The sequence below is a fragment of the Centroberyx gerrardi genome, chromosome 17 (assembly GCF_048128805.1).
Source record: "Centroberyx gerrardi isolate f3 chromosome 17, fCenGer3.hap1.cur.20231027, whole genome shotgun sequence".
In the NCBI taxonomy this organism is placed as follows: Eukaryota; Metazoa; Chordata; class Actinopteri; order Beryciformes; family Berycidae; genus Centroberyx; species Centroberyx gerrardi.
The window spans coordinates 4,252,848-4,279,357 of NC_136013.1; the positions used below are offsets into that span (position 1 = coordinate 4,252,848).

The 26,510-nt window shown below is 43.2% G+C and overlaps 2 protein-coding genes across 2 annotated transcripts in view; both read left to right on the forward strand.

Annotated features, from left to right (window-relative positions):
* The first annotated feature begins 363 nt into the window (after window positions 1–363).
* Window positions 364–7,322, forward strand: rpia (ribose 5-phosphate isomerase A (ribose 5-phosphate epimerase)). The gene is made up of 10 exons (XM_071922510.2): window positions 364–546; window positions 1,276–1,336; window positions 1,928–1,983; window positions 2,480–2,539; window positions 3,146–3,210; window positions 3,317–3,385; window positions 3,905–4,046; window positions 6,048–6,147; window positions 6,541–7,255; window positions 7,300–7,322. Exons 1-9 carry the CDS (start codon window positions 364–366, stop codon window positions 6,636–6,638), a joined length of 834 nt encoding a protein of 277 aa, XP_071778611.2. The 3' UTR covers window positions 6,639–7,255; window positions 7,300–7,322.
* A 4,250-nt stretch (window positions 7,323–11,572) lies between these two features.
* eif2ak3 (eukaryotic translation initiation factor 2-alpha kinase 3) overlaps window positions 11,573–26,510 on the forward strand; it is a 39,626-nt gene continuing 24,688 nt past the window's right edge. Inside the window, exons 1-2 of the mRNA XM_071922498.2 lie at window positions 11,573–12,011; window positions 25,059–25,188. Of these exons, the coding sequence (XP_071778599.1) occupies window positions 11,713–12,011; window positions 25,059–25,188 (429 nt within the window). The 5' untranslated portion in view covers window positions 11,573–11,712. The remainder of the gene's footprint in view (window positions 12,012–25,058; window positions 25,189–26,510) is intronic.

Consider the following 26,510-nt stretch of genomic DNA (forward strand, 5'->3'; position numbering starts at 1 on the left):
ATTACAAAACAACACGTGATCTGCTGTTCACTAAATCTCAAAATGAATTTTCTAACACCGTGTAACAGCTGCGTGTCTGAACGCAGCTCCTTCTGCTGTACAGCGAACGTTCGCAAGATGTCGCTGTTGCGCGCTGTTGCAGCTGCGCACAAAATCGCAGATCTCCAAGTCATGTGAAACCGGTGATGTTGTGCCATAACAGGCAGGTGTTCCGTTATCAGCCTGGATTGACACACACAGTAAAAACCGTTGGCGTCGCTGAATTGCTCAGACCGCTTTAGCAACGTTACACCGCTGACTTCCTGGTTTAGGGGAAGCCTGTTGCCTGTCTGTCTGTCGGCCTGCCTGTCTGTGGGCAGGGTCATGAGACTTCAGGGGTGGGTCGGTCTCAAGCTCGCAGCTGGATTTCTTTCGGCAGCATCTGGGAGGTTTGTGGCTCCCAGCAGCCAGAAACACGTGTATCAGTTCAGTCAGACTGCTGCTGCTCTCATGGCAGAGGAGGCGAAGAAACTGGCGGCTTATGCCGCAGTGGACAACCACGTCCAGGTAAAGCTGACTTTTACAGTGTCGGTTGTCATGATGGTGTATGTTGACAGCTTGTTTGTAGATAACTATAGTTTAGTTGATATAAATTTGCCTCCCACATGCGCTAGGTGCTGCAAGCTAGCTAACATAGCATCCAGAGAGCCATTTAGCCTAGGTGGCTAACTTATTAATGTGATCTAAACTGCATGTTTCAGATAGGAAGTAGCTCAGTGTTATGCATGCATGTCCCGGGTCATCGGACAGTTTGCTAACTTTGTTCCACTTTACGGACTAAGTAGCGTTACAGCATCGCTGCTAGCAAGCGTGCAAGTGTAGTTTTAACCCATGGTGGCTAGACTGAAATGGATTATGTATGAGTTTACCCTGCAACCTGAAATTAGAAACTGAAGCTGGCAAAGAGGCTTGCCCTGCTATTGTATTACATTATACAGGTTAAAGAAGCATAGGCTTGTCCTTTACCAAGTCAAGATATGATAATTATGTATAGCAGGGATTCTGAAGCTTTTTGAGGGACTTAAAAGAGAAATTGAATTTCCCATATCCTTGCACTCTGACTCTATACATGTCAGACCAACCAAAACCCACCTAAGCCTAAACCTAACCCAAAAATAAAAGTCATCCCATGGCCAATCTTGGGTCCAGACCTTATAGCTGTACCAACCACTGTGTTAGTGTGATGTGTGTAATGTAGCATGGTTGTGTAAAATTTGAATTCTTCTTCTCTTGTAGAACAACCAGGTGGTTGGAGTGGGCAGCGGGTCAACCATCGTCTATGCTGTGGACAGATTAGGTGAGTGAAACGGTTATAACTGTAAAGTCAGAGGTGTTATTCCTGGAATGGCTAAGGTCAGCCTTTATTAGCTGTTGACTTGTCTACAGTGAGTAGAGTGAAACTCACTGCACCTTATTGGATGTTCAAGCTTAGTCTGTCAAGTGTGCATGTGTAGGAAACCCTCATACGAGACAAATCCATTTTATTCCAAAGTTTAAGGTGCAATGCAGCCATCGTTTCGGTAAAGCGACCATCTCTGGTGCACATTTATATACTTTAACAACAGAATTGAATCGCTGAATGTATAGAGTGTGGCTCTAACGGTGTCAGAGATAGGGATTTGATTCCCACTGGGTCAACCAATACTAAAGATACATGCACTCATGATACTGCGCTTTAGATAAAAGAGCCACCAAATGACATACTGCATATATGTTAATGATATCTTTGAGCTATTATCTGCTACATTAAAACATTTAAAAGAACACCAACAAGCCCAATTTTAAGCCCACTGTGTTCCGATAATGTGTTGTTTTGGACTGTATTTATCTGTCTGATACATCTACCCTCATAACTTTGTTTTTTCTTTGTGGATGTTGTCCATTCCAGCGGAGAGAGTACGTCAGGAGAAACTCAAAATTGTGTGCGTCCCCACCTCCTTCCAGGTTGGTTTGGGTTTTGTAGACACTTAAGTTAGCCTGATAGACCAAGATGCACTTTAATTACATTCACCCTGGTGGCTTAGTGGGTCAGGGTGTGTACCATGTACTTGGCTTGTAGCATTGTGGCTTTGAATGCAGTTCATTACCTCCTACCATCTCCCATCTTTGTTTAAGCATTTAGCTAACACACTTATTCAAAGCGACTTAACAGTGAACACAGGAGAAGAAGCATTCATTCCTAAATTGCAAACATTACAAGACACCAGTAGTAAGGAGATTAGAGCCACAGCACCTAGACAAGTGTCCCCAGAACAATCATGTATGACAGAGAAGTGCTAGAAGTGATTCCTCATTGTACGCTTTCCAATAAAGTTGAAATTCCATAAAAGTAATCATTAAAAAAAAAAGTAAGGACAGTTATTTTTTGGGCTTTTCCCTCACTCCTCTCACTTGTTTTTGTGGTCCTCACCTTTTCCCCCCATCCCTCTTCCTCCTGCAGGCTCGTCAGCTGATTCTGCAGCACGGCCTCACGCTGTCCGACCTGGACCGGCACCCAGAGGTACGACGAGCTCGCTTCAAATAAACCTAAATGCTGTGGTACTAGAGATGTGCCTCAATACTTGGAATATACAAATATTCTTGGAGTTGGCTTTCAACTCTTGTCAGGTTGAATTGGAAAGTTGTCAAAATTAGGTTTGTGCAATAGCAAAAAATACTAAAATGGCAATCTTGACTATTGCAATTTTCAAACTGCAAGGTGCAGGGATTTTTTGCCTTGCAAGTAAATCACTGGTTTCCAGGGCAAAGAGGGAATAAACAGCTGAGTTCTGCTAATTGAAACGGGCATAGCTGTGCATCCCCGTACCCGATTCCCCCGTTGAACACCTGGGCCTCATTTTGACTGGAATTGTGATTGGAGGAGATAATCATACATCAATTTCTGAGACGCAGTGTTTTCAGGAAGCTTAGTGATGTAAATGAAGGCCATGAGGTCACTGAAGGGAGACTTTAAAAGTTGAGTGTGGAGTTGTGAGGACGCTGACAAAACAAATCAATTCTTCAATGTGCCACCATATCAGTAAAGAATGTTTTTGTCAGTAGTATTCTGTGCTTCATTATTTGCCAGTGTGATAAGTCGTCTCTGTGTCTGGTTTCTTTCACACAGCTGGATGTGGCGATTGACGGGGCGGACGAGGTGGACGCAGAGCTCACATTGATCAAAGGGGGAGGGTGAGCAGTCCGGCTCCTATCTGTCACTCAGTACAGATAACAGACCATCAGCAGTCTCCTCTGGCTTCTGTCTCACTCTCTTTCTCTCTCTGTCTCTCTCTCATAGGGGCTGTCTGACCCAGGAGAAGATTGTAGCTGGCTGTGCTAAACATTTCATCGTCATTGCCGACTACAGGTGTGTGTCTGCCGGGTTTACCTTGACCTGTGAGATCCGCAAGTCCTCACAAGTGCAGTGCAGTCACTAGAGTAAGAATTGTGAGGACAGCGTTAACAGCCCTCGGTGGAAAAATAGGCTTATTTTGGGGTGACAGGTTAATGTTACAGTTACCATGCCTTCAGTGTGAGCAACTTGGATGATGGGTCGCTGTATTCTGACTCACTGTGGGCGGTGTGAGAGGCTCCGTTTGCGTCTATGTTTTAACAGGCAAATTATGTCTTTTTTGCTGCTTTGGTGTTGCCTTTCATAGCTAGCAGGCACTAATTAGGTGACACTGGTTGAAAATTAACAGAAAAAATGACTTCAGAGCTTACCAACGACCCCAACAACGGATGCTACCGATCTCCATGGTCCAGTGTGCATGTATTTGGGGGTCCCCTAGACTAGGCAAATATAACATAGTAGTACTGATATCTATATATATATGTATGTGGGTATAGATTCAGTACTTATTCTCCTTTTCCTGCCCCGTCCCAGGAAGGACTCCAAGGCTCTGGGCCAGCAGTGGAAGAAGGGGGTTCCTATCGAGGTTATTCCCATGGCGTACGTGCCAATCTCCAGGGCGATAGCCAAACGCTTCGGAGGGGAGGCCAACTTGAGGATGGCTGTCAGTAAAGCAGTAAGTGAAGGATCTGCCTGCCTCTTACCTCTCTATCTAGCACTTCTCCTGCTCTGCTGTCTTTACACTGGCTCCCTGTCCATTACAGAATCAACTTCAAAATTCTGTTTGTCTTCAAAGCTTTGCATGGAGTTGCTTGTGGGCATATTTGTGAACGTTTGTCCCTGCACAGTACTGACCTGGTCCCTCGGGTTCTCTAATCAGGGGCTTCTGGCGGTCCTGAGGTCCCGGTTAAGACTATTGGGTGATAGGGCTTTTGCTGTGGCAGCGCTGAGACTGTGGAATAGCCTTCCCCTAAGCATCAGATCAGCTGAATCATTTGAAATCTTTAAACATATTTTTTTCATTGGCCTTTCGCTGCATCTGACATCTTCTTTTATGCCCTATTGTTCTTTTTTTGTGCTTTTAAGCATGCTCTTATTTCCCATATGTCTTAATTTTGCTGTTGGTACTTTATGCTCTGCTTTCTTTCCACCCTCCTTATTTTCTAAAGCCCTATAAATGAAGTAGACTTGACTTTTCATACATTAACATTATAGGGGCATCTGTTGTCTGGGTGCTGTGGCTTTGTACATGGGCTTAATCAAATTAAAGAGGGAAACAGAGGGTGAATGTGTGGATAGAGAGACCCTCCTTTAACCAAAAAGGTCACAGGTTTGGTTCTTGAAACAGCCGAAGTGTCTTTGAGCAACACACTGACTGAACCTGTTCGCTCATTGCAAGTGTCTCTGGATAAGAGCATTGGCCAAAATGTAAATCCAAATTTAACTAACATTTGCCGGGCAGGTTGTGACCTCGGTTCTATTGCTACAGACCTGAGGAAAGGTGTGTGACAGCAGTTGACCGTGAAAATGGGGAGCCAGCGTTTACATTACATAGAATCCAGGTGGGTCATTAACAGCCACCAGCCAAATACTGATGATTATGTCTGGTAGGTTTGTCCTTTCCACCAGCCACTTTGGCAGGGATCCATCCACCAATTTGAGGCTTTAGTGTATTCTAAAAATCCAGCTGGCTGGTAAAAATGTGAAAGTAGCTGGTGAATTCTGAGCTGAACCATGAACTGTAGCCAGTGGACAAAAAAGTTAGTTTCCTGCCCTCCATATAAAGGGTTATATTATAAAAGTTTGGTTTAACCATCAGCACATACCTCCCTCTTTAACAGTCTGTAGAGTGGAACCTCGGTGATTCGCCTCCTACTCATTTTTTTTTAATCCCCAGCATCCGCAGCAGATGGGAGTGTTGATGTTTGTTATTCTGGCTCTTGATGTTTTTATTGTTCCCGCTGTCCTTGACTGTTGAGCCTGGAAACAGTTTGTATACTAGTGAGTGTTAAAGTCCCTCTTTGTTTACCCTTGGAAGGTTTGATGATCACACATGCTGTTTTTCATCAACGCCCTGCTTCACACTCGCCCAGTCACACACAGTCACACACAGTCACACACAGTCACACCTGGGAGCTTCCCAGTACAACCACAGTCTTCTGCTGCTGGCCACTCAGCAGCTCTATGGGAGCAGTAGGAGAGTTAAAGGTCCCACAGTATAGGAATTCAATTTGTTCTCTATTTATATACATATATGATCAAAGATTTTGTGGAGACTGTTAATATTTGACTTTGTTTGAGTGGTTAAATTTAAAGTAATTGCATGTTCAAAAATCCATCCTTTTTTCCAGGCTGTTTCAGTCTCCAGTAAGAATGAGGGAGTGTTATTGTGTTGAAAGTTGTGTTGAATGTTTTATTCACTTTTTTTTAGTTTGACTGTTGGAGATTATGTTGGCTCTGTGGGTGTGTGTTGGAGAGCAGCGCTCCCTGAAAGCTCTACAGTGAAGGAAGTGGTGAAATTTTGATCAATTGCCATGATGGAAAAAACTAAAGCCCAGGTTGAAAATAAACCACAATTATCCTTTAAGGTCACCTCAGTTGTTGAGGGCTTGTGAATGGTCTTGTGCAGTGAAAGAGGTTTGAGTTGTGTGTGTGTGTGTGTGTGTCTGCTTCCCAGGGCCCTGTGGTCACCGACAACAGCAACTTCATCCTGGACTGGAAGTTTGAGCACGCTCAGAACTGGAAGGAAGTCAACACAGCTATCAAGATGATCCCAGGTGAGGAGCCGGTGTACATTTACTGATAAGGTCCAGTAGAGTCGGGCAGTGCTGTACATCCTACTGCCAGCCAGTCGTCATCACATATATAGCCAGTCCCCAACATATTTGGAGGGGAGGGGGGGGGGGGGGGGGGGCATTCCCAATAGGAAGCAGTAGCACAAGACACTCAAATGGGACAAAACCAGCCCATCCTGAGGAAGGCTCTGGGAAATGTTGCATGCATTTAGGCTCTAAATAAATTTGAAATCAACTTGAGCATAATTTCTGTCCCTGTATGTGCTTCCCTATTTCTTGCACCAGTTTCGTCAGTGTGCACAGCTAATGATTATACTGTACACTGATTTGAAAAACAAATCTCTCATCTCACTGTGTGGCTTCCTGTCCTTTAAGGTGTGGTGGAGACCGGACTCTTCGTCAGGATGGCTGAAAGGGCTTATTTTGGGATGGAGGATGGAAGCGTGCGGGTTCGGGATTCTCCAGTCAACTGAAGAGTTTTGCCATATTCACTGTTGCCCCTCTTGAATGACCTCACTTCTCCCTCAAGTGCCGTATATATGATTTACATCCCTTCATGGACTGTGTGGATAGAGCTGCACCTCCTGCAGAACTGGACAAAACTGTAGCAGAATACTTTTCACGTTTTTCAAAAAAAGATAGGGTTGAGGAGCACTTGATTTTGCTTATCCTGCAAGTGGTGCTTTCATTTTTGTGAGTGTTAAAGTGCCTGGTGAGTAAAATCAAGTGCATCTTGAATAGTTTGAAATGGTTTCTTTTCTCAGCCTGTATTTTTGCTCAGGTCGGCTGCCTGGTCACACTGGGAGTGGTGGCTCTTGCTGTAATTAGGGGGTTTGATTGAATGTCTGTGGGGCTGCGGTTCTCAACCAGTGTGCCGAGGCTCACTGCAGTGCTGTGGAGTGAACTAAGGTGTGCCTTGAGATTCTATTGATTCAAATTCAGTTTAACTGAATTTGATCATCTAGGTTGCAGCAGTTTAGGCCAAGTCCACCAGCCAGTTGAATGCTCAAGGCATTGTAAACAGTCACAAAGTTGATGTCTCTTTGTCTCTTTCCTCCAGCAAGTACAAGAGGCAGTTGAGCTGCCTAATGTCCCTCCATAATCACCATGATATATTGAACATAACCAGTTAAGGTAATTAGGTCATTAATTAAGCTGATTAATGAATTAATCAGCAAATATTTCTATGTCAACATACTTGTCTTTACATAACTCATGGGTAGTCATATGAACTCTATCTTAAAGCATTAAGGAGTTATAGTAGTTTAAAGAAAATTAGTTTTTAGCAGCTTGGTGCTCCAAAGTCTAAACAGATAATCTATTGGGGGAACCTGAGGTGTAAGTATGAAGTTTCTATCATGTGTTACTGTGTTCACAAAAATGTCTTAACACAGACTGAGAGACAGACGGATGCCACCATGGTGACATAATGTCCTGCAGACCGTGTACCATGGTGGCAGGACATAATCAGTGTACAAGAATTGGTTCTGGTGGCATTGGAGCAGAGATATTGACGACTTCCACAGTATATAATGTAGCTTGCCATCAAAACAGTTGAGAACCGCTGCCCTAAGATTAAGGTGAAATCACACTATCACTGCAAGAGCAAGCATTTCCTGTTGCGTCTCTGGAGCAATGCTTTCTGGGTTGTTGTATTTTTAATTGAAAATGTATCTGGCAGTGTGACAGCAACGGTTTCGCCTTTCCTCCAGAAAGTTTTGCACCACAGTGAAACTGAAGCATCAGGTTTTCAGCTCAGTCGTCTTGTCTGCAGTCACCGTGTCTCACACAGCGGTGCACGAGTTAATTTTGTACCGTTTTATGACAGTGGAGTGATACACATGCCATTTCCATGATCTCAGCTTATCAGCTTAATTCAGCAAGAACTTTACATACTCTAGAAATTGTACCGGTTGAACTGCTGTGGACAACAAAAGGGATTATATAGGTGTAGAATATTGTTTACATTTCAAAGTTTCAGCAACCTTGAAAAGTCTCCATTGTGTCTAGTGAGATTCTGTTAAAAAAATAATAAACTAGTGGTTAGCAGAGCGGCCAGACAGATGCTGGTAAATTTTTGGCTGGTGAATTTCAGGTTGTGCTGGAGTTAGTTTCCTGCCCTTGTGACCAGTGTGGCTCCGGGAGTAAAGACAGTTTGGGAAATCTATGTGGTTTCCCCTCTGTTTCAACAGCGCTCCCTGTATTGTTAAATTAGTCAGCAGGGTTAAAGTCCAGCGCCCAGAGGAATCCCCCTCTCCTCTCACAAAAAAACCACAAACCACTGAATGTATGTACTATCATGTATGTATAGCTATACCCATTTCCACACTGTTGGTTCTTGTCTGTGCCTGTTTCGTCACATACATGCAGTTTTCTCATACCTTACTCAAGCGGTCACAGGAAGTCTTGTGCCATAAACTTACCCAATTCTAAACGGAACGATACACAGACAACGTTTTGAGGTAATGGAGATGGGGCAGCTGTGCTTGCAGACGAGATTGTAATAGGTTTTTCCTGGATTTTTCAATTATTAAATAGTAAATGTGTAGTGGAGGGAGAAGGGATGCCTTGCAATAAAGGTCAGAAGCCAGATTTAAACGCACAACACTACGAGTAAATATAATGTGCCTTTGCCCGCTGAACCACCTGGGCGTCTCTGTTGATTGCAATTGGAACACAGTCTGTGGATATATTGGAACAACTGCCCATCAGCACTGCTGCAAAATGTTGCTTGTGTTTTGTATAAAAGCTGCACTATTAGGTTTTAAGAAAGACGTTTCAACATTTAAAATTTCTCAAAGGTTTAGTGGTGAATTAATTGCTCAAAGACAAAAGTTGAATCCCTGAAGCGACTGGTTGAACTGAGGAAGTAACTGGCTGTAATGGTTCAACTCTTTCATTACATTTACAATACAAAGAAGCATCTTGTAGGTTTACTGTTTGGCTTGTTTCAAAAGTTTGTTTTGGATTTGTGTTGAGATTCAAAATAATTTCTAAGTATGTGAAAATTAGTTTTTTTATTTTCCCATACCAAAACTGCGTAGTGCAGCTTTTAAAGGTGCAGCTGATGTATAAATTCTGTGTTCAGTGCAGCAGGAGAGATCTCCTGTGACGGCCATGACACCGACAGGCCTGTAATGTGCCTCAAGTCTACAGCTCAGTGCTCATATTGAATTGTCTAGACATACTTCCGAGTTCATTTCCAAAATGTTACATATGCAAAAATAATCATTACTGGAAGTTCATTATTCAATACCTCAAAAATATAGAGGATCCAGTCTGTAAAATCATTCTGTCCACCAAGGACGTTACCTCACTATCCAGTAGCCTACTATAAGAACCATCGTTTGTTTAGTTTTTTGTTTCTAATCATTTTGTAAGAGTAGGTGTCACTTTTTTCAAATGGTGAATATCTCATTTTGGAATGAAACTCTTCACTTTGCCTCTGGCTCCATGTTAAAATGCCTTACACCTTTTTTTCTTTGTCTTTTTATTAAATGTCAGATAGCTCTGAGAGCCTCAGAAGAACATCCAGGCCACCAGCCAAATTTAGCAAGTCTGTGTATTCTACCAGCCACTTTTGTCTGGTTATTGGCAAGCATTTTGTTGTCTAATTCTAGTCTAAAAATCAAGTTGGCTGGTAAGATTGAGAAGGTGGTTTGAGTTTTGGGATTTATCAGCCACAGCGGCCCGTACACAAAGAAAAGGTTCAGTTTCCTGTCCTGAGAATACATGTCCCAGTTTAGGTCACATACAGATTCCAGACATGTTAAATAGTTTTGCACCAGCATTTCTTTCATCAACCCTTCTTTACCAATAAGACTGTGATTATGATTTCTCTGTTACGGTACTACTGTTGTTTGTATGTCAACCAAATACAGGACCAAACTGAAATCATTATGCCTCCTGTTTGTTTACATTGCCTGGTTTTATTTCCTATGATTGTGTGAAAAATCATTCTGTTACTGACTAAAGGTGCGGTGGAACAAGGGTTTCCAAACCAGTTGTTCATTGCCCAATTAAAAACGCACGACATCTTCTAAATGGTCCAACATGACTAACCAGTAATACTCGTGTGTAAGCTGTATTTTCATGCCAACAATCATTTTGTCTAGTAGGTGTCATAGTTTTAAAGGTCCAGTGCGATGAGAATTGCATTTCTTAATTTCATGGTATAAGTTAACAAAGGATCTGTTAATGTAAAGTTACCCAAATTATCATAACGGTCAGCACTGTGGAAATTTGACTAACGACCATCTAACCATCAAAAACTGAAAAAATTATGTTCACTGTGCCAAATCAACATCAAACTTTTCCTGAGTTGAAATCATTGCACTGGATCTTTAAATGGTGGATATGATTTTGGAATGAAACTCTTTATAGTGCATTATTATCCCAGCAGTGTGCAGGTTGTGCTCCTGTATGACCACATGGGGGCGGCAGAGAGGAGAGCAGTCTGATGCTACTGCAAGTTGCAGCCTCGAGCCTGAGCAAACTGAGATGGGGGTTAGGTTAACCATGACCTCACATACCATTGCATACAGTGCATAAGGTCCGAATAAAGTTATAAAGGAAACCCTGCACGGGCAACAAATGTCTGCACCGCCTGTAATACGTTTACAGGTGACTGTCATGTCATGAAGTGAACATGAACTGAGGACTAGGAACGTCCGGAAGGCATCACGGCTGACAGGCACTTCTACAGAAATCTGCTCTATTCTTAGTGTTTAATTAACGCTGTCAAAGTCATTCGATAGACATTATGTCATCGGCCGGCCTGTTTGTTTATCCGCTGTAACTCGTGATGAGGAACAGGAAACATCCTACAGTGGAGCCACGTTGAAGTTTTCATGTCGGCTGTTCGCTACTCTTGACAACCACACATGAACGACAGCTGAGATATCAAATCGCGTGCCCCGGTTTAGTCCGCCGCTGCGCAAACCAGCCAATGGCAGTGCTTTAACACGGTGTTGTTTTTCTATTGGACGAACGACGACACATTCCCCCAATCAGATCTCCGCCACGGGAAACGCCATCGGGGATTTTTTTGCGTCACCTTTTGCTCTCGTTGTGTGGCAGCCGGCAGTGCGCCTGCGTCGTTTTGACTGACAGTAGGCTTGTCCAATGAAGTCCAGTGTTTGGGGGGTTGGCACGTGCAGAGCCCGCCTCTTTGAGTGACAGACTTTTGATGCAATCGGATTGTGCTTAGTATGCGGGTTCCTCTGATTGACAGTGTATGGCGCAATAAGATACGTTTACATGAAATTTTAATGACTGTAAGGATTATGCTGTCCAATCCTGGTGTAGAAACGGGGCGGGAGTAAGCGTTACTAAGGCAAGTCTCGAGTCAAGTATAAAGGGAATAACATGGTGTCCCAGTGGCTGTTTATGTTTACCTAAAGAATAGATTTGAAGGGGCGCCCTGCAAGACAGAATAGGGCTTGCTTTGTAGTTTCGCATTTTTTGCACGTTTGTTTTTTTTTTGTTAAGATTTACAAGGCCAGTGGCATGTAAATCTCATATTTCACTAATGTGCCAGTCTTACAAATGGAAAGGGGGTTTCACTTTGGAAACGTGAGCATTTCCCTGGTGCTCCTGCTGCTGCTGAAAACGTTGATCGGGACTTCGCAAACTCAGGGCTCCGCCATCGGGAGGGAGCCGCAGCCCGCCGCCCGGGGCTCAGGTTCGACCGCGGAGGAAGATGGTGGGAGAGTCATGGAGCGGGGCTTGGAGAACGTAGGCGCCCCGGTCACCGGAGACGTTACCGTGGAGGACGACGAGAACGGGGCGACGGGGGAGACCGACGAATCGCATGGAGAGAGTAGCGGTAGCTTCAGCCCGACAAGGTAATTTGAAATAACGGACAGTTACCAGCTATACATCCATTATCGGACACGTCCCCGTCTGACATGCTTGTTCACTTTTACCCACAAAATTTGGACGACAACCTCCATAAACAGTCAGTCCAGTCTGAAAACTGGGTTGCCAGTGTGTAACGTTACACCAAAATCAGTTTGGTCTCTGCTAGCTTAACTTAGTCGATAACGGACAGGCTGCTCTGCTTCAGCACTGCACGAACAACTTGCGGACGGAGTTAACTTGTGCCCCCCCCCCCGTTCCCAAGCTTGTATTAGCGATTCAGATACCTATTATGTCAATAAATACTTGTGGGAGAAAGGAGAAGTGATGCCAGTAAACGGCCAAACCAATAACGGTCATCAAGCACTGTCCACGACGGGGCTTGACTGCGTGTCCGATAATGGATGTAAGCGTTCGACTCAGAAGTTTGATGATCCTCGCACGAAAAATAGAATGTCGGTTATATGCAGGAGCACGAACGATAGGCGCAAGGGGTTAGAAGAAGTACTTTGACATTATTAATCGGTGTTTTTTCGCGTTATAATGACAAACTGATGGGTTTATTGGAAATTAGACTAAATATCAGTCCCCACTACTGGTAGCACGACTCGGCACATGTCCGGGCAACGCACCGACCAAAGTTTGTGAGGGACGAGGAGCCCCAACAACAAGCTAGCTAAACAGTTGTTTGTGTGAAACTGGGGCAAGTTGTTAGCTTGGTTGTTGTGTGTGTTTGTCGCAAGCTGCATTGATAAGTAGTTAGGTGTTGATATGCGTCCTGTTCGTCCTGTTCTGTCAGTCGGATTTTGTATTACATCAACCACTTGTCCTGCGCTTCGCTGAAGCTGTCAAGACAGTTGAGTCCACACAGGTTTGAGAACAGTTGAAATCTACAGTCATTTAATTAATTTGATAAATAAACAAGAGCTTGTCTGTGTAACCAAAGCCAGAATCGAGTCGAATCAAGCGTTAAAGTTAGCGGACTGTCTGTCAAATCACCTGAGTTGAAACTGTGGGAAATTGTTCTAGGTTGTTCTATTTAAAGACCCGTAGTTGGTTAGATGGATGTGATGGGCAGGACAGTCTCCGCTTCCAAAGTTTCCACTTGTTTCGCTGGTTCCGCTGGTTCATGCCATGTTTGCTTTCCTCAACTTAGTCGACACTGACTGGTAGGAGGTGAAAACGTGCTTTCCTTTCACTATTACCCTGAAATCATATTAAATGAAGGGAGCACTCCTAATCAGGTGGTGTTGACAACAGAGATACCATCCTGTCATCACCCAGTCCTTATCTCCTACTGCTGGCAGACAGGCTGTATCCCAGCTGAGAGAAGTAAAGTTGGCTTATCTGTTTATTTGAAGCGTAAGTGAATTGGGTGTCTTGCAGTTTGCACAAGAAGTGACAGTGATAATAGCAATTCAAAGCTCTGACAGGCTGGCACAGTTTGTTCCAAGAGGGTAAAGATTTCACCCAGAAATCATAGACTTCGCCCAGTGTCTGACTACACATGTTGAGATGATGCTGTGAGCTGTTATTGTTATTTAACAAAGTGGAAGGAGGGCTGGTGGAATAGTTCTCCTGTATGCTTTCCCATACAACTGACAATAAAGATAAAGTATTGTCCCTATGGGGGAATTTGTCTTGGGACGCCATGCAGATGTTGCAATATCAATAAAAAATAAACATTTGGTGGCTGCTTTTATCCAGAACCATGAAAGCATACATTTTCACCAAGGCTGACCCCAGTGGGATTTGAACATCTAGCTACCCACTGAGCTACAGAGGACGACAAATCATACATGGCACAGTATACATATAAGGCAACCTCACGCACAAAGGCACGTCGTTCTGCTTCTCTCCTGTGTGATAAATCCCCAGGATGCTGTCAGTGAGAAGTTTGATGCTTCGTACAGGCTGCAGTTAGTTTCACGGACCCTCGCCAGCCTTAACACTGCCTCCCAAAGTGAGATCCAGCTATTGGCGCAGTGGGTAGGGCATTGATTTTGTCTTCCTTGGTAAACAGTAGGTTTGACGCCCACCTCGGATGGTTGGCGCAGTGTCTTCTTTAAGATATTTCCTTCTCGCTCGCTCGCATGTTTTGATACCGAGACCCGGTCTGATACTTTAGAATTTCATACACCTTATAAAAATGATTTCCTGTTTCAATTAAATACCTTTCATTGTTGAATGAAAGCACACTGACTGCACTAAATTATTCTCTGTGTAGTATTTGTACGTGCCGTCTGCTTTTCTTAAAGGAATCGGACCGCAGTCAATTGCTTCCCTCAATAAAAATGCCTGTCAACTGGAAAAAAAACTTCTCATTGTAAGAATCCAACGTGGTGAAGCTTTTTGTTTTACTGTTTGTATTTGATGGTAAACATGCATCATGTTGCCCACTGGTTGTCAACCTTTGTGGCCCTGAGGCTCACCTGAGACTTGCTGACAACTGTAAATGTCAACTATGAGTGAGTGTTACTTGGAATGGCGTTTAAACCAGTTTGGCAGAGCTAGTAAACACAGTATTATGTGTGTCGGACAAGTGTGATCTGTTGTCTTAGATTTTAATTTTCCAGGAAGTGTGTAAAACAGAGATGGAGCACGAGACAGAGAAAGGAAGTAAATGTTTTCCAGGGGTTAGCCTGGTTTGCCTCGCCGTGAACAAAATCTCTCTGCACATCAGTATTGAGAGACGACAGATGTGACTCGGATGTTCGTGCCCAGTCTGTATCCAAGGACACAAACTTATCAGAGTGAATCTGTTGGCCAAGTGACTCCGGTTCCTCGGCGGCCCCCGGCAAGGACCGTCGTGATGACAAGGAGGCGAAGGCTTCCGACTGTCATCTGCAATATCGTATCAAGTGGAAATCGAAAGTAATCAGCGAAGCAATTTGGTCCGATAGAAGCAGCCTGTTCCCCTGCCAGGCAGCTCAGGATGCAGGAAAACTCCTCGGTGTTCATCGCGCTGCCTGCCTGCCGGTCACACCCTGCTCTCGCTCTCTTTCCATACGTCTGTGTCTCTCTACCTCTCTACCTCTCTCTTTTTCTATAGGTGTATCTGTTTCTGTTTGTCGCTCTGTTTCCATTTCTCCACCTCTGTTTTTTCTTTTTCTGTCTCCCTGCCCTTTCTCTCTCTCTCTCTCTCACTTTCGGTCTCTCGCTTCTCTCTTTCTTTTTCTTTCCCTCTCTCTCTCCCTCTTTCTCTCGCAGTATACCGTGTTCAAATTCAGATATTTGCCAGTTTTTGGTTACATAGTTATAATATAGTAATATTGTCTATAGTATTATAAGTTTTAACCTATCCCTTACTCTCTTTTGTTTTCTGCATAAGATAGTATAGAGATATTGTCATGAACTGGAAGCAACTATAGGAATGGGTGACTCAGTTCTGTCATTTTTGCATTTGTGTGATTGTATTTAGCAAAATAGTACAAAACTTTCCGCTTTCAAAATGGTGCCACAAATGGTAAAAGTTTACATGCGTTCACAGTAATAATAAATAATAATAATAATAATAATAAATAGTAACACTAATATAGAAAAGCAAATAAGATAAAGATTGAAGTGCTTGAATCAACATGAATTTAAAGGTTTATATTAGAATTAGAATTAACAAGATTACATAAGAGGCAAATACAGCAAGAATGAATGGCAAAAACAATTCATAAAAGCCTGTCTGTAAAAAAAAAAAAAAAAAAATTTTTGAGAAGTGATTTAAAAGATGACACTGATTATGCTAAAATAATAAAGAAGTTGGCAGAAAGTGAACATGAAGTAGGTAAGCTGCCTTTCTTTATTTAGTATCAAAACACAACACCAATTGTTTTTTTCAGCCTGTTTTAGTAGCCCAGTTTTTACAGAAAGGGACTTGGCATCAGTGGTGAGAGTAAGACCTGCGATCACACCCTGTCTGTCTCTGTCTGTCTGTCTGTCTGTCTGTCTCTCTGTCTGTCTGTCTCTCTCTCTGTCTGTCTCTCTGTGTCTCTCTTTCTCTGTTGATGTTTCTCTCTCTTAAACTTGTTCTTTCTCCATCTCTCTTTCTCATTCATTTATTCTTTCTCTCTCATCTTGCACTTGCTGTCTCCCTTATGCTCTGTCTCTCTCTTTCACACATACACATTGCTTTTTAATGTGGCCCCTTGAGTATATACCTACACTAGCTATGTTTCCATCCAGCTGTCAAGCCAATTTTAGTTGAACTTTTGAAATGTGAATTAGATGCATTTCCATCAGGTGTGTTGAGGCAAATAAATCGTCATCCTGAACATCAGAAAACACATCCACAAGAAAAATGGGGAAAAAGTCTTTCAAGAATTGATTAGTATTGGGGAAGTTGTTATTGTTCTTTGGTATCATGTTAGCCATATTTCATTCTTTTATCCAAAGACAAAAACAAAAAAAGCACTTGGTAATTTTCTAATGTTCATACAACCAAGATGGAGAGTATTATGGGAGAGACAGCAGGTATAATATTGTGTTGTATTTCACAGACCTTTTAAAATGTCCAAAGGCACTTTTCCACTGTGGTGCAGTGAGATCATTATTTATTGGACAAATGTGTCTCCGTCACTATTTATCGTATATTTCTTTAGAAAAGAAAACTTTTCCACCTCAAGTGAGCTTACAGACTTTTTTGCAACACAAAGGAAATGTTTTTTAATTTGCCCTTTCCATTCAGCTTTTCTCATTCAATAGAATTCACATGTAACACTTGAATGGAAACCCAGCTGTTGGCTTCGTACAAAACAGTGAACTTTGACACTTTTTGGGAAGCTGGCCTCTACTTCCAGCACTAACTAGGTCAGCCTTTTGAAAACCCGTCGCCACTTCCTTCAGTGACCTTTCAAGGTTTCACCTGCAGTGGTTTCAGTCTGCCAAGTCAAACAGTGACCATGTGTGCAGCAGGTCTTATGATAAGTGACACCCTGTGATAATAATAACACACCCTTGATACTGCGAGCTAGAAAAACATCCTTGGAGGCCAGAGGTGGAGAGTTTGCTTCCAAAATGAGATATTCACCTTTTTTTTACCATTGAAATCATGAACTTGATCATCATGACACAAAAATAATATAAACCAAAGAGGGTACTTAATCCGCTTGTGAAGAATAGTGGATAACTTAAGAACTTGGCTGACAACATTATAACTCTTTATACACTGGATACTTTGTATTTTAGAGAGAATGAACTTCCAGTAATGATTTTTTCTACTAAATTAGATTTTGGAACGGAGCGCTTCAAACGCAGCCTCTTTAAACATTTGATGTGGACAGCTTGAAAACAACGACTCCGCTCAGATGTCTACATTTTTAAGTTTCTGTCAGTTGCAGGTGTTTTTTTTTTTTTTCAGTTCCCTTCTCCGCTCCTGTATCCTGTAATCTATAAATATTCTAGATGTTGGCTTTGATCCGGCCTTCAGTTTGTGAAGCGAGCTGCTGTTGTGTTGTCTGATGGCTGTCACCTCACCTCACCTGCCATCTATACATTACAAACGCTGCTCTGGAGACCTGATGTTTACATCGATGTCAGTGTGAGTGTGTGTGCGTGTGCATACATGTTTTAAAGCTTCTGTGTGTGTGAATCATGAATGTGACAGTGCTGCCTGGTTTGATGCCTTTGCCAGCGAGCGCTCCGTTGGGACCTCCAGCACCTTAGGGAGCACTTGGAGGTGAGAGGACAGCAGCTTTGTTTGAACCTCCTCACCACCCCCCTCTTGTTTCAACCCCCCCCTACACCCTCTCCCCCCCACCCCCACACCCCTCGGGCCCGGTAGCGGCAACAGCTCTTCTGGGCCGCCGCGCTCGCCGGCTGGCTCCCACAGCCTACTGCTTAGCAACAGCCAATCAGCTGGGCCGAGCCAGGCGACTTGTCGGCCAATTGCGTCGGAGAGAAGGGCTAGTGCTCAGAATTTGAGTTGGCCGCGTGGGTCTGGCTATAGGAGGAGGAGGAGGAGGAGAGGAATTTTTTTTTTTGGAGGGGAGAGTTCACGTCCTTGTTTTTCTTTTTTCTTTCTTTTTTTTTTTTTCACTACACTGCTCTCTGTAACCGGGGAGATGTTGTGGGTTTTATTAATAGAATCCGTCCCCAAAATAACAGGTCGTGACGTAGACGATAGAGTAAGGTGTGGCCCTGAACTCCCTCAGGAAAAGTTTCAAAGGAACTGTCTATCTCTATACGGCCCATGTGTGTTGCATTGGACTGAGGTTGGCAAAGTCAATCAAGTCATGCTTTAAATCACCTCAAACAAGTTTATGTAATTCGTTTTAACCTATTTCATCCTCATTGTTTTTTTCTTATGTAACCCTGTTTTTATTCATGTCTGGTGTTGTTAATTGTCTGTCTTATTCAGTTATTCATTGTTTTCTTCCTCTTTGTAACACTAATCTGTAAAATGCTATTTAAATCATGTCTAAGTTAATTGTTTTGTGTAGACGTTGCATCAAAATTGATCTGCCGTTGCTGATGTTTGGGTGTGATGACACTTAGTCTCTCAACGCTTTGTATGTGCCTTCGTGAATTTCTCTGCATGAAAATGTCTGAGTTGTGGGAAAAGAAGGTCAGGACTCATTTGACAAAACGTTTGTGGGTTCATTACCTTGTGTAGAGGGACATTAGTAACCCATTCATCATGCATGTAATTACCTATTCATCATTAATGTCATAACAGTTTTCATCTTTAATGTGATTATCAAATAAGTCGATTTATTAGGTCAGTGGCTGTTTTGGTGAGTTGGTAGGACCCATCCTGCAGCACTGCAGTATGGGTGGGGCAGAGGCAAAAGGTGGGATACTATGAGGGGAGGAAGAGAGGAAGGGAAGGAGGGAGGATAGGATGAAAACAAGGAGTTAGCCGGTAGTTAGTAGGACCATGCTGCCCTGTTTTTACTGTAGGTAGCTCCTCACTGCTTAGCAACAACGAATCAGATCCTTGGATCGGAGTTGCAGCCCAGCCAATCAGCCGGCAGGAGCGTGGCGCCATAGAGTTTGGATTTTACCACGTGTGACATGCTACGGGTTGGAGAGGGTGGTGCGGTTGTGCAAGAGGAGATAGGGTGATGGCAAAGCTTTTCAACGGTGTGTTGTTTTTTTTTGTTGGTACTAGAAGTCTTTTTTTTTTAAACCACACCCTTTCCCCACTGTTGCAGTGGTCTGCTGCAACCATCCAGATGGTTGTCAGGTTGTTGTGCTGTGAGGATTTTAAAGCAGACCACACATCGCAAGTCTGTCATTTAAGTCCATTTTGGTCACGCTTCAGCCATCGTGACAAAGACAATCTTTCTCTTTTTTTTACTTGATTATTTAACAGGGACTGTGGACAGTTATATAAACCTTGCAGTTGCATTAATGAGTGCTGAGTTTAGTCTGTAGTTCTGTCATCTGTTTTGTGATCGTTCATCTCTTCAGTCTCACTGACATTTTACTGGCATGTCAGTCAGGAATTAGCCTGTCTGACACACTATAGGTGGTGTTTCTGTTTATTATTTTATTTATTATCATTTTTTACTCGGCACTTATTTCAGTGTTATCATAACTATTTATATTCAGCATCAACAGGCACATGGGAGTATGCTTCTGTGTGCCTGAGAAAAAGACCAAGTCCTGGTTGCATGCAGTGTTGTGTGGAACAGAGCTAATTGCAGGCTGCCTGCAGGTCCATAAGAAGCCTTAAAATATCTTCAGTTGAATCATCTCAACTCAAGGCCTTACTACTGGCAAGTCTTTTAAAAACTATATTTGTTTTTCTGTTAGTCCACGCTTTTTATTTATTGTTTTTAACTTTACTTATGTTTGTGGGGAAATTGGTCTTGCATTTTATTGTATTTGGCATTAAAAAGTCTTAAATTTAACCCTTCCCCTCTAAATAGGTCATTGCCTATGCCTTATGTATGTCAGAATATCCATAAGTTCAAAGGAATGCACTTCACTTTCCTCATATTTTTTTGCTGCTGGTGCAGCTGGTCCTGCTGGGCGCGGCCGGCTCAGCGCCGCATCCATAACTTTCTCCCCACGTGTTCCCCATGCTCTCGTATTTTCATTCTGCCTCTCGCTCGCTGCGCGGCAGGCTGAGTGGCAGCTGCGCGGCAGCAGAACTCCACACTCCAGCGAGGAACCAGGCTGCTCGCTGTTGCATGGTTACAGGCAGTCCCGCCCTGCCATTGGCCCAGAATCTGAAGAGCGTCTCGCCCGTTGGCTGAGCGAGGAGAAAAACAGCGCCGCGATTGGCTGACGGCCGGAGGCAGGCTGTCGCGATTGGTCCTGCTCGGCGGTTCCCGCTCCTTGGAGACTCGGCCTGTGTAAACATCCTGGTTGTTTCTTTCAATGGAGTGTGTTTACCAGCAGCTCCTCTTGCCAGTGTGTGCAGACTGAGGCTGAGTGTCTCCAAGGAGCTGAGAGTCTGGTGAGAGCGAGGCTAATTGGCTCCCTGCTCTGCCATACGCTTTGTGATTGAAGAAGCACTCGGCACTATTATGACACTTTGACAGCATTACAGGCGAGGACGCTAACAACCCTCACTCTGTTGGCATCTTTAGTTCTCTGTCTCTCTCCCTCTCTCTCTCTCTCCCTCTCTCTCTCTCTCTCTCCGTTCTCCATTCCAACATCTTCTTCAGCCACAGCGCTGCCTGGATCTGTCACGCTCAGCAACAGCAGCCCCACAGGCTACATGTTATCCCTTTGGTGACGAGCAGGGGAGCAGCGTCTCGGGGCGCAGACATGGAAAATAAATTGCCTCGAGTTCTAAATGAGATAGTAGAGCTCTGTTTGCTCGAGTTTGCTTTTCTTTTTTATTCTGTCTGGTATAGTACTATTTTTGTAGTTACTCCCCCTCCCCTCCCTCCTCGTTTTTTCTATTGCCATCATGTTACCTAAGTTGTAGAGTTAAGTGCCCCCCCCCCCATCCAATCCTTTATCTGGAGTACAAAGAGTCTTTGAGGGCTTTGATCTCCCCCTCCAAATGAATCTCTCTCTCTCTCTCTCTCTCTCTCTCTCTCTCTCTCTTTCTCTTGCTCTCTCGCTCTCTCTCTCTCTCTCTCTCTCTCTCTCTCTCTCTCTCTCTCTCTCTCTCTCTCTCTCTCTCTCTCTCTCTCTCTCTCTCTCTCTCTCTCTCTGAAGTTGAACTCCATGCTCTCAATGACTTCTTCACTTCTACATTCACAGCATGACTTGTGGGGGGCGGGGCTAGTGGAGTGAAGACAGCCAAGCTTCCACCCTCTCAGAGAGCCTACTGCTTAGCAACAACCAATCAGCCCAATATTTTTGGCAGGGCTGCGCAGCCAATCAAGAGAGTGAAACCAGGCTTTAGCGCGCTGTATTTTTATTGGTGGCTGAGAAGAAAAACAATGTTTTTTCTTAGTACTCTATACTTTGGTGCAAGTGTTGAGGCTGATAATGCTAAGAGCAGATTCAGGGAGATAATCTTGGCTTTGATGGGGCTGAAAGACACATGGCTCATTACTGTTTAAGTGATCTCATTTGCATTTTTATGCAAACTCCCAGCTGAAGTTGAGATAAGACAACTAGTTGGTCCAGAGTATCAACTGTAACTTCCTCTGAATGTGCCAGTGACAACAGTGAGAGAATAACACAAAACGTTAGGAAAGCCTTCCTAATATTGATTTGCACCCTCTGAGACAATGCATGTCTCAGTTGTCTCAAGGCTTAAACATCCTCGAACATGCCCCCTCCCCTTCATGACTGAAGTGTATTCAGTGGGTGAAATCAATATGGGATTATAGCTGGTCAATAGCAGTTAACCTGTTTAGTCTAATTAATGGGCAGAGCGGGTGTTCTTAATATTAAATACACTTGATTTAGTTGACAACTCTCACGGTGTGAATAAATGAGGATGATGGATGACAAGGCCATGTTTTCCTCAACATTTTTCAGTCTGAGTGGGGGAAGTGAATGAGTAACACTCTGCCTTCCCTCAACAACTGCTGTCGAGTTGCCCCGAATGCCCAGTGGCCAGCAGGGGAAGACTGTGCTTATACTGGTATGAATATAAAGCAGTGAAAGACAGCATGCGTGTTCAGCAGACTTTCCCTGGTCAAATAAAGCTGAAAAATCTGCCTGTTGACAGTGTCTCCTTTAGACGGATACAAATCAATAGTGAGACGTGGCCTGTGCCAGAGTTTAGGACATGATTCCGTTGATGAGCAATGCGGCAGAAGCCTTAAGAATTACTGAGGGTGAAGGGTGGGGCCGGGTCTCTTCATTCACTCAAGTCTGTTAGACTGTTTTTAGCCTGTAGTTGCTAGACAAAGGAGAGAGAACTTTTAACAAACCCTGTTGTGTAACCGCCTAAAGGGGAATACCACTCATTTTAAGGATTCGAACATCGCTACTGCTGGACAAAAACCATAAACAAGTTGAGTTTTAAGTTTTTGGTAGGGCTGCACAGTTGATTGAAAAAAGAAGTATAAAAATTCCTTTCCATTTCCAAAACGATTTCTAAATCTTTTCTCAGGGGGGAAAGAAGTTACTGATGATGTTCTGTATTCTGGTGCTGTGCAGAATCCTTGGCCTATACATCAAGTTGCAGCACCTTGGAGGACATGTTTTTTCTTTTTTTTTTTCAGACTGAGGAAATTAGTTTTTGCCAGCATTTTCTCATTTTTAGCATCCTCTTTTTTTCCTCTGCCCACAATGCTAATAAAAGAAATATGTAGAAAATGTGTCCACTTGATTTTGCAATATCAGCATTCAGTAATGCAACCCTATTTTTGAGGATTTTTTTTGCCATTGACAACTAAGCATTTTTCACAATATCGAATAGGCTTTAGATGGGTTTCATGGGCACCAGCATTGTGAAACTTTCTCAAACCACAAAGATCTATGTAAGCCTTCATTTGTATTAAAATGATAAAAATCCTTGAAATTGAAGGTTTTAGGCTTTCACTTAACAGCAGTGATATGCTAAGCCGTCATCTTGGGCAGTTGAGCCAATATTTGTGAACACTTACAATTTTCTGCTAATGCTAGAGAGCCAAGACTAATCTGAGATGTCATTGAGATGTACAGCATTGAACGACTCCTTTGACGATGAATGAAAGACTGCCTTTGTGGACACATAAAATGCTTGATTGAGGTTTTACATCTAAATGAGCTTAATTTTATGGCAGTAATAACAGTTCTGAGCCAGAAAAAGTACCCATATCAAATCCCCCTGTGTGCTCTAACAGTCGCTTTTACCATCTGTTTCAGGGCTTTATCAGTATGCGATCCCCTAACCTGAGGTGGGACGACGTCTTCTCTCTCGTTTTCACCCTTAACTGCTCTCCCCTCCCTCAACAGCTACAGTGTAGGTGCCCTTGAGCAAGGCACTAGTTGTAAAGGGCAGCTTGAAGGCATGAATATGTGTGACGGCATGAATGTGAAGCAAGATGTGGCTGAAAAAGAGCTAATGTACGCAGCAAAACTCACCTGCATTTAAAAAAAAAGAAAAAAAAGAAGAATGTGACCTTCAACATGAATTCGAAAGCTATGATCCCCCAGGCTGCCAAAAATTGAGTGGGTCAATGTGTGCTTCTTTAAATAAGATAACAATTGAATACTGAGCAGGTTTACGTTCTGTTTTCTACTCATAAATTGTAACTATCACAGTCTTTCTGGGCTTTAATGGTATCTAATGACATCCATTTTTATGGATCTAAGAATTGTAGCTGAGTCAGACAAGGTCAGATACAACCACAAGGACATACTGCAAGCAACTGCTTACTGTGTGTTGTGACAGTAGTTTAGTTAATTGTTTTCAGTACCAGGGTATCTGCAGGTCCTCGGAAAGTTTAAAAAGGACGTAAAATAAGATATCCAAATTCAAGGCCTTTACAAAGTATTAAAATGTCTTAAATCCAGTTATGAGGTCTTATTTCTTCACCACGCACTGTCAGGTTTCATTATGCTGGATGTCGGCTTAGACTAATACAGAACAGGGTTAGGAGTACACTATGTATCCTATCTGCTTTACTAAACACAGTTGGACTTCATGTCCCTTACCAACCTGTTGTCCTTTTTCTCATGCTGCCCATTTCAAATTTCAGAACTTTCCTGAGAAATAGACTGGTTTTGCCAGCTTTATTTCTATATCTTGGTTTCTAATTGGTTAATAGCTTAAATTCAATTCCAGGTAGCATTTAAAAAAAAAAAAAAAAAAAAGTCTTAACTATTCTTAAATTTGGCTTTCTGAAAACTGCAGATGTGATCATATACATGGGGGCGTTGGGTTGCTCTGCAGAACTTCAGCAGAATTGGGCACTGGTTGCACCGGGGATCAAACCAGCAACTCTTTGAATACTAGGCATCATCCCAAACCAACCTGCCAACCTGCTGCCTTTGTTCAGGAGCAATTTGGAAGTCTTTGGCACTGCTGGTACCGGGGATCAAACCAGCCAACCTTCGAAAGCTAGGCAGCCTCTCAAACCAACTTGCCACCCAAACTCAGTGACAGGATGGGGTTTGTCACGGCACAGGTGTGCTGCTGGCTGCAGTGGAAGGTCGCCCTGCATGCTAACAAGGGCGGACCAGGAGGGGAAGGCAACATCTGCACTACCGCCTCACATTAAAATGCTTCTCCCTCAGAGGATTGTCTGTGATGGGATTTGACCAAACTCTTCTGCTGGGGAGATGAGAAGCATTAAGGGAAAACATTAATTTTAGTTCTTTTTCCTATCACCATTAATGCCCATGAAAAGTCTATCCCACCGATGTATTTGCCATAGTCAAAAATGCATTAAAAACAGGTTGCAGAGACAGCGTTAGTGGCGATAGGAAAAAAAACAAAAATTACACTGGTGTTATCCTTTAAATTCAGATGGTTTAATAACCTCATAAATGGTTATTCCACATCCTTGTTTCTTAACTATAAAATAGGTCACAGAACTATTTTCTGGTAGATCCCCACATGACCAGAAAGTTAGTCTGTTTTAATGAGCTTGGGTGCCTGCGGCTGAAAAAGTTTAAGAACCTCTGACCTAGCCAATAGGTAAAGCTGCTGTGCCATTAGAGGCTGTGTTTAAACTGTTGTGTTTTATCCACAGGTCCCTGGTGATCATCAGCACCCTGGATGGGCGGATCTCTGCTCTGGACCCCAACAACCAGGGCAGGAAGCAGTGGGACCTGGATGTTGGCTCAGGCAGCCTGGTGTCCTCCAGCCTCAGCAAACCTGAGGTAGACAAACACCACTAACAAACACCTTTACATTCATTTAGCTTCAGTGGCTCCACACAGCTGGACTAATTTAAATGAAGTAGAAATTCATCATCTGGACTTATTGCACAGCCCAAAAAATTATAACAATTGCAGTTACGGCACACACATCCATATATCATGATATAAATATCCCAATAAGAGGCATTCTTAAACTGCAGCACCCACAGGAACTGATCCTGGAAAGGCTCAGGAGTGAACCTGGGTCTCACAACCAAAGTTAACCCCCACATCTACAAAAGATTCTACAGGAGGCACTGCAAACATGCCTGAACACATAAGACATAGGCTTACGACTACGTCACATAGAGACTAGGAGGGCTGCACAATTGATGGGGAAAAATGTAATTTCCAAATCGCAAGAGGCCACTTTTTTTTTTTTTTTCTTTGAGAGATAAATGTTTCAGCTTCTTGAACAAGGCAGTCTAGTGCTGTAAAGAATCCCCAGCCTGCACAAATAAGATTTTTTTTTTTTTTTCTACATCTTAAGTGTTTGAAGAAGAGATTGTGTAGAAAAAGCTTTTGATCAATATCATGCAGTCCCAGATACTAGTATCAAACTCAAAATAATACAAAACACAAATGTCTTTGCAAGCTAAGCTGCATACCTTGTGATACTTGTTATGCCATGGGTTTCAATCTGATTCATGGTCTTTGTCACATCTATTCCCCTCTCCAATATTTCTTACCTGTTTTCACTGTTGAATGACTCAGGAATGCCATTCATATAAAAACTCAGCCACCCAAATTGCACAACTTCACACATACACACGCAGGTTGACTGCTCTTAGCCTACACTAACAGCCAGTTTAACAGGTTAACAGACATTCTTCTGATGATGAATATCTACTAGTGTGTGAAAAAGTTACTTTCCAGGATCTCGACATGAGAGTGGGAGGTTAAGGTCACGGTCTGGCCTGCATCTTTGTCTCAGAACCAACATTGTCCCTCCTGGCTTTCCTTATGTACTGTAGACATTAAGCCCAACAATTGAACTCAATGCACTTTGAACAGTCAACCAAGGGTTGCTGTTGCTCGCATTCATTTCATACATGCATGCACACACACACACACCAGACATACTTAAGGCTACAGCAGCCTACACCCCCACATGAATCTGAGAGTAGCTGTTTCGCCTCAAGGATAAGCCTTTTTGTTGCCTTTTGTGGTTTACACATACTAGCACAGCAAGACCCCCGTCTGTACATACATACACAAGCTTAAAACGCCCACACCGACATGCTGAAAGTGAAGTGTAGCCCGGAGCGAGACCAGAGCGCTGC

What these genes read in the sequence shown, in the direction of transcription:
- rpia (XM_071922510.2), top strand. Translation starts at nt 364, where the DNA reads ATGAGACTTCAGGGGTGGGTCGGTCTCAAGCTCGCAGCTGGATTTCTT. An exon ending in ACCTGGACCGGCACCCAGAG is followed by an intron (nt 2,540 to 3,145) that starts GTACGACGAGCT and finishes TCTTTCACACAG; the next exon opens with CTGGATGTGGCGATTGACGG. An exon ending in AGCTATCAAGATGATCCCAG is followed by an intron (nt 6,148 to 6,540) that starts GTGAGGAGCCGG and finishes CTGTCCTTTAAG; the next exon opens with GTGTGGTGGAGACCGGACTC.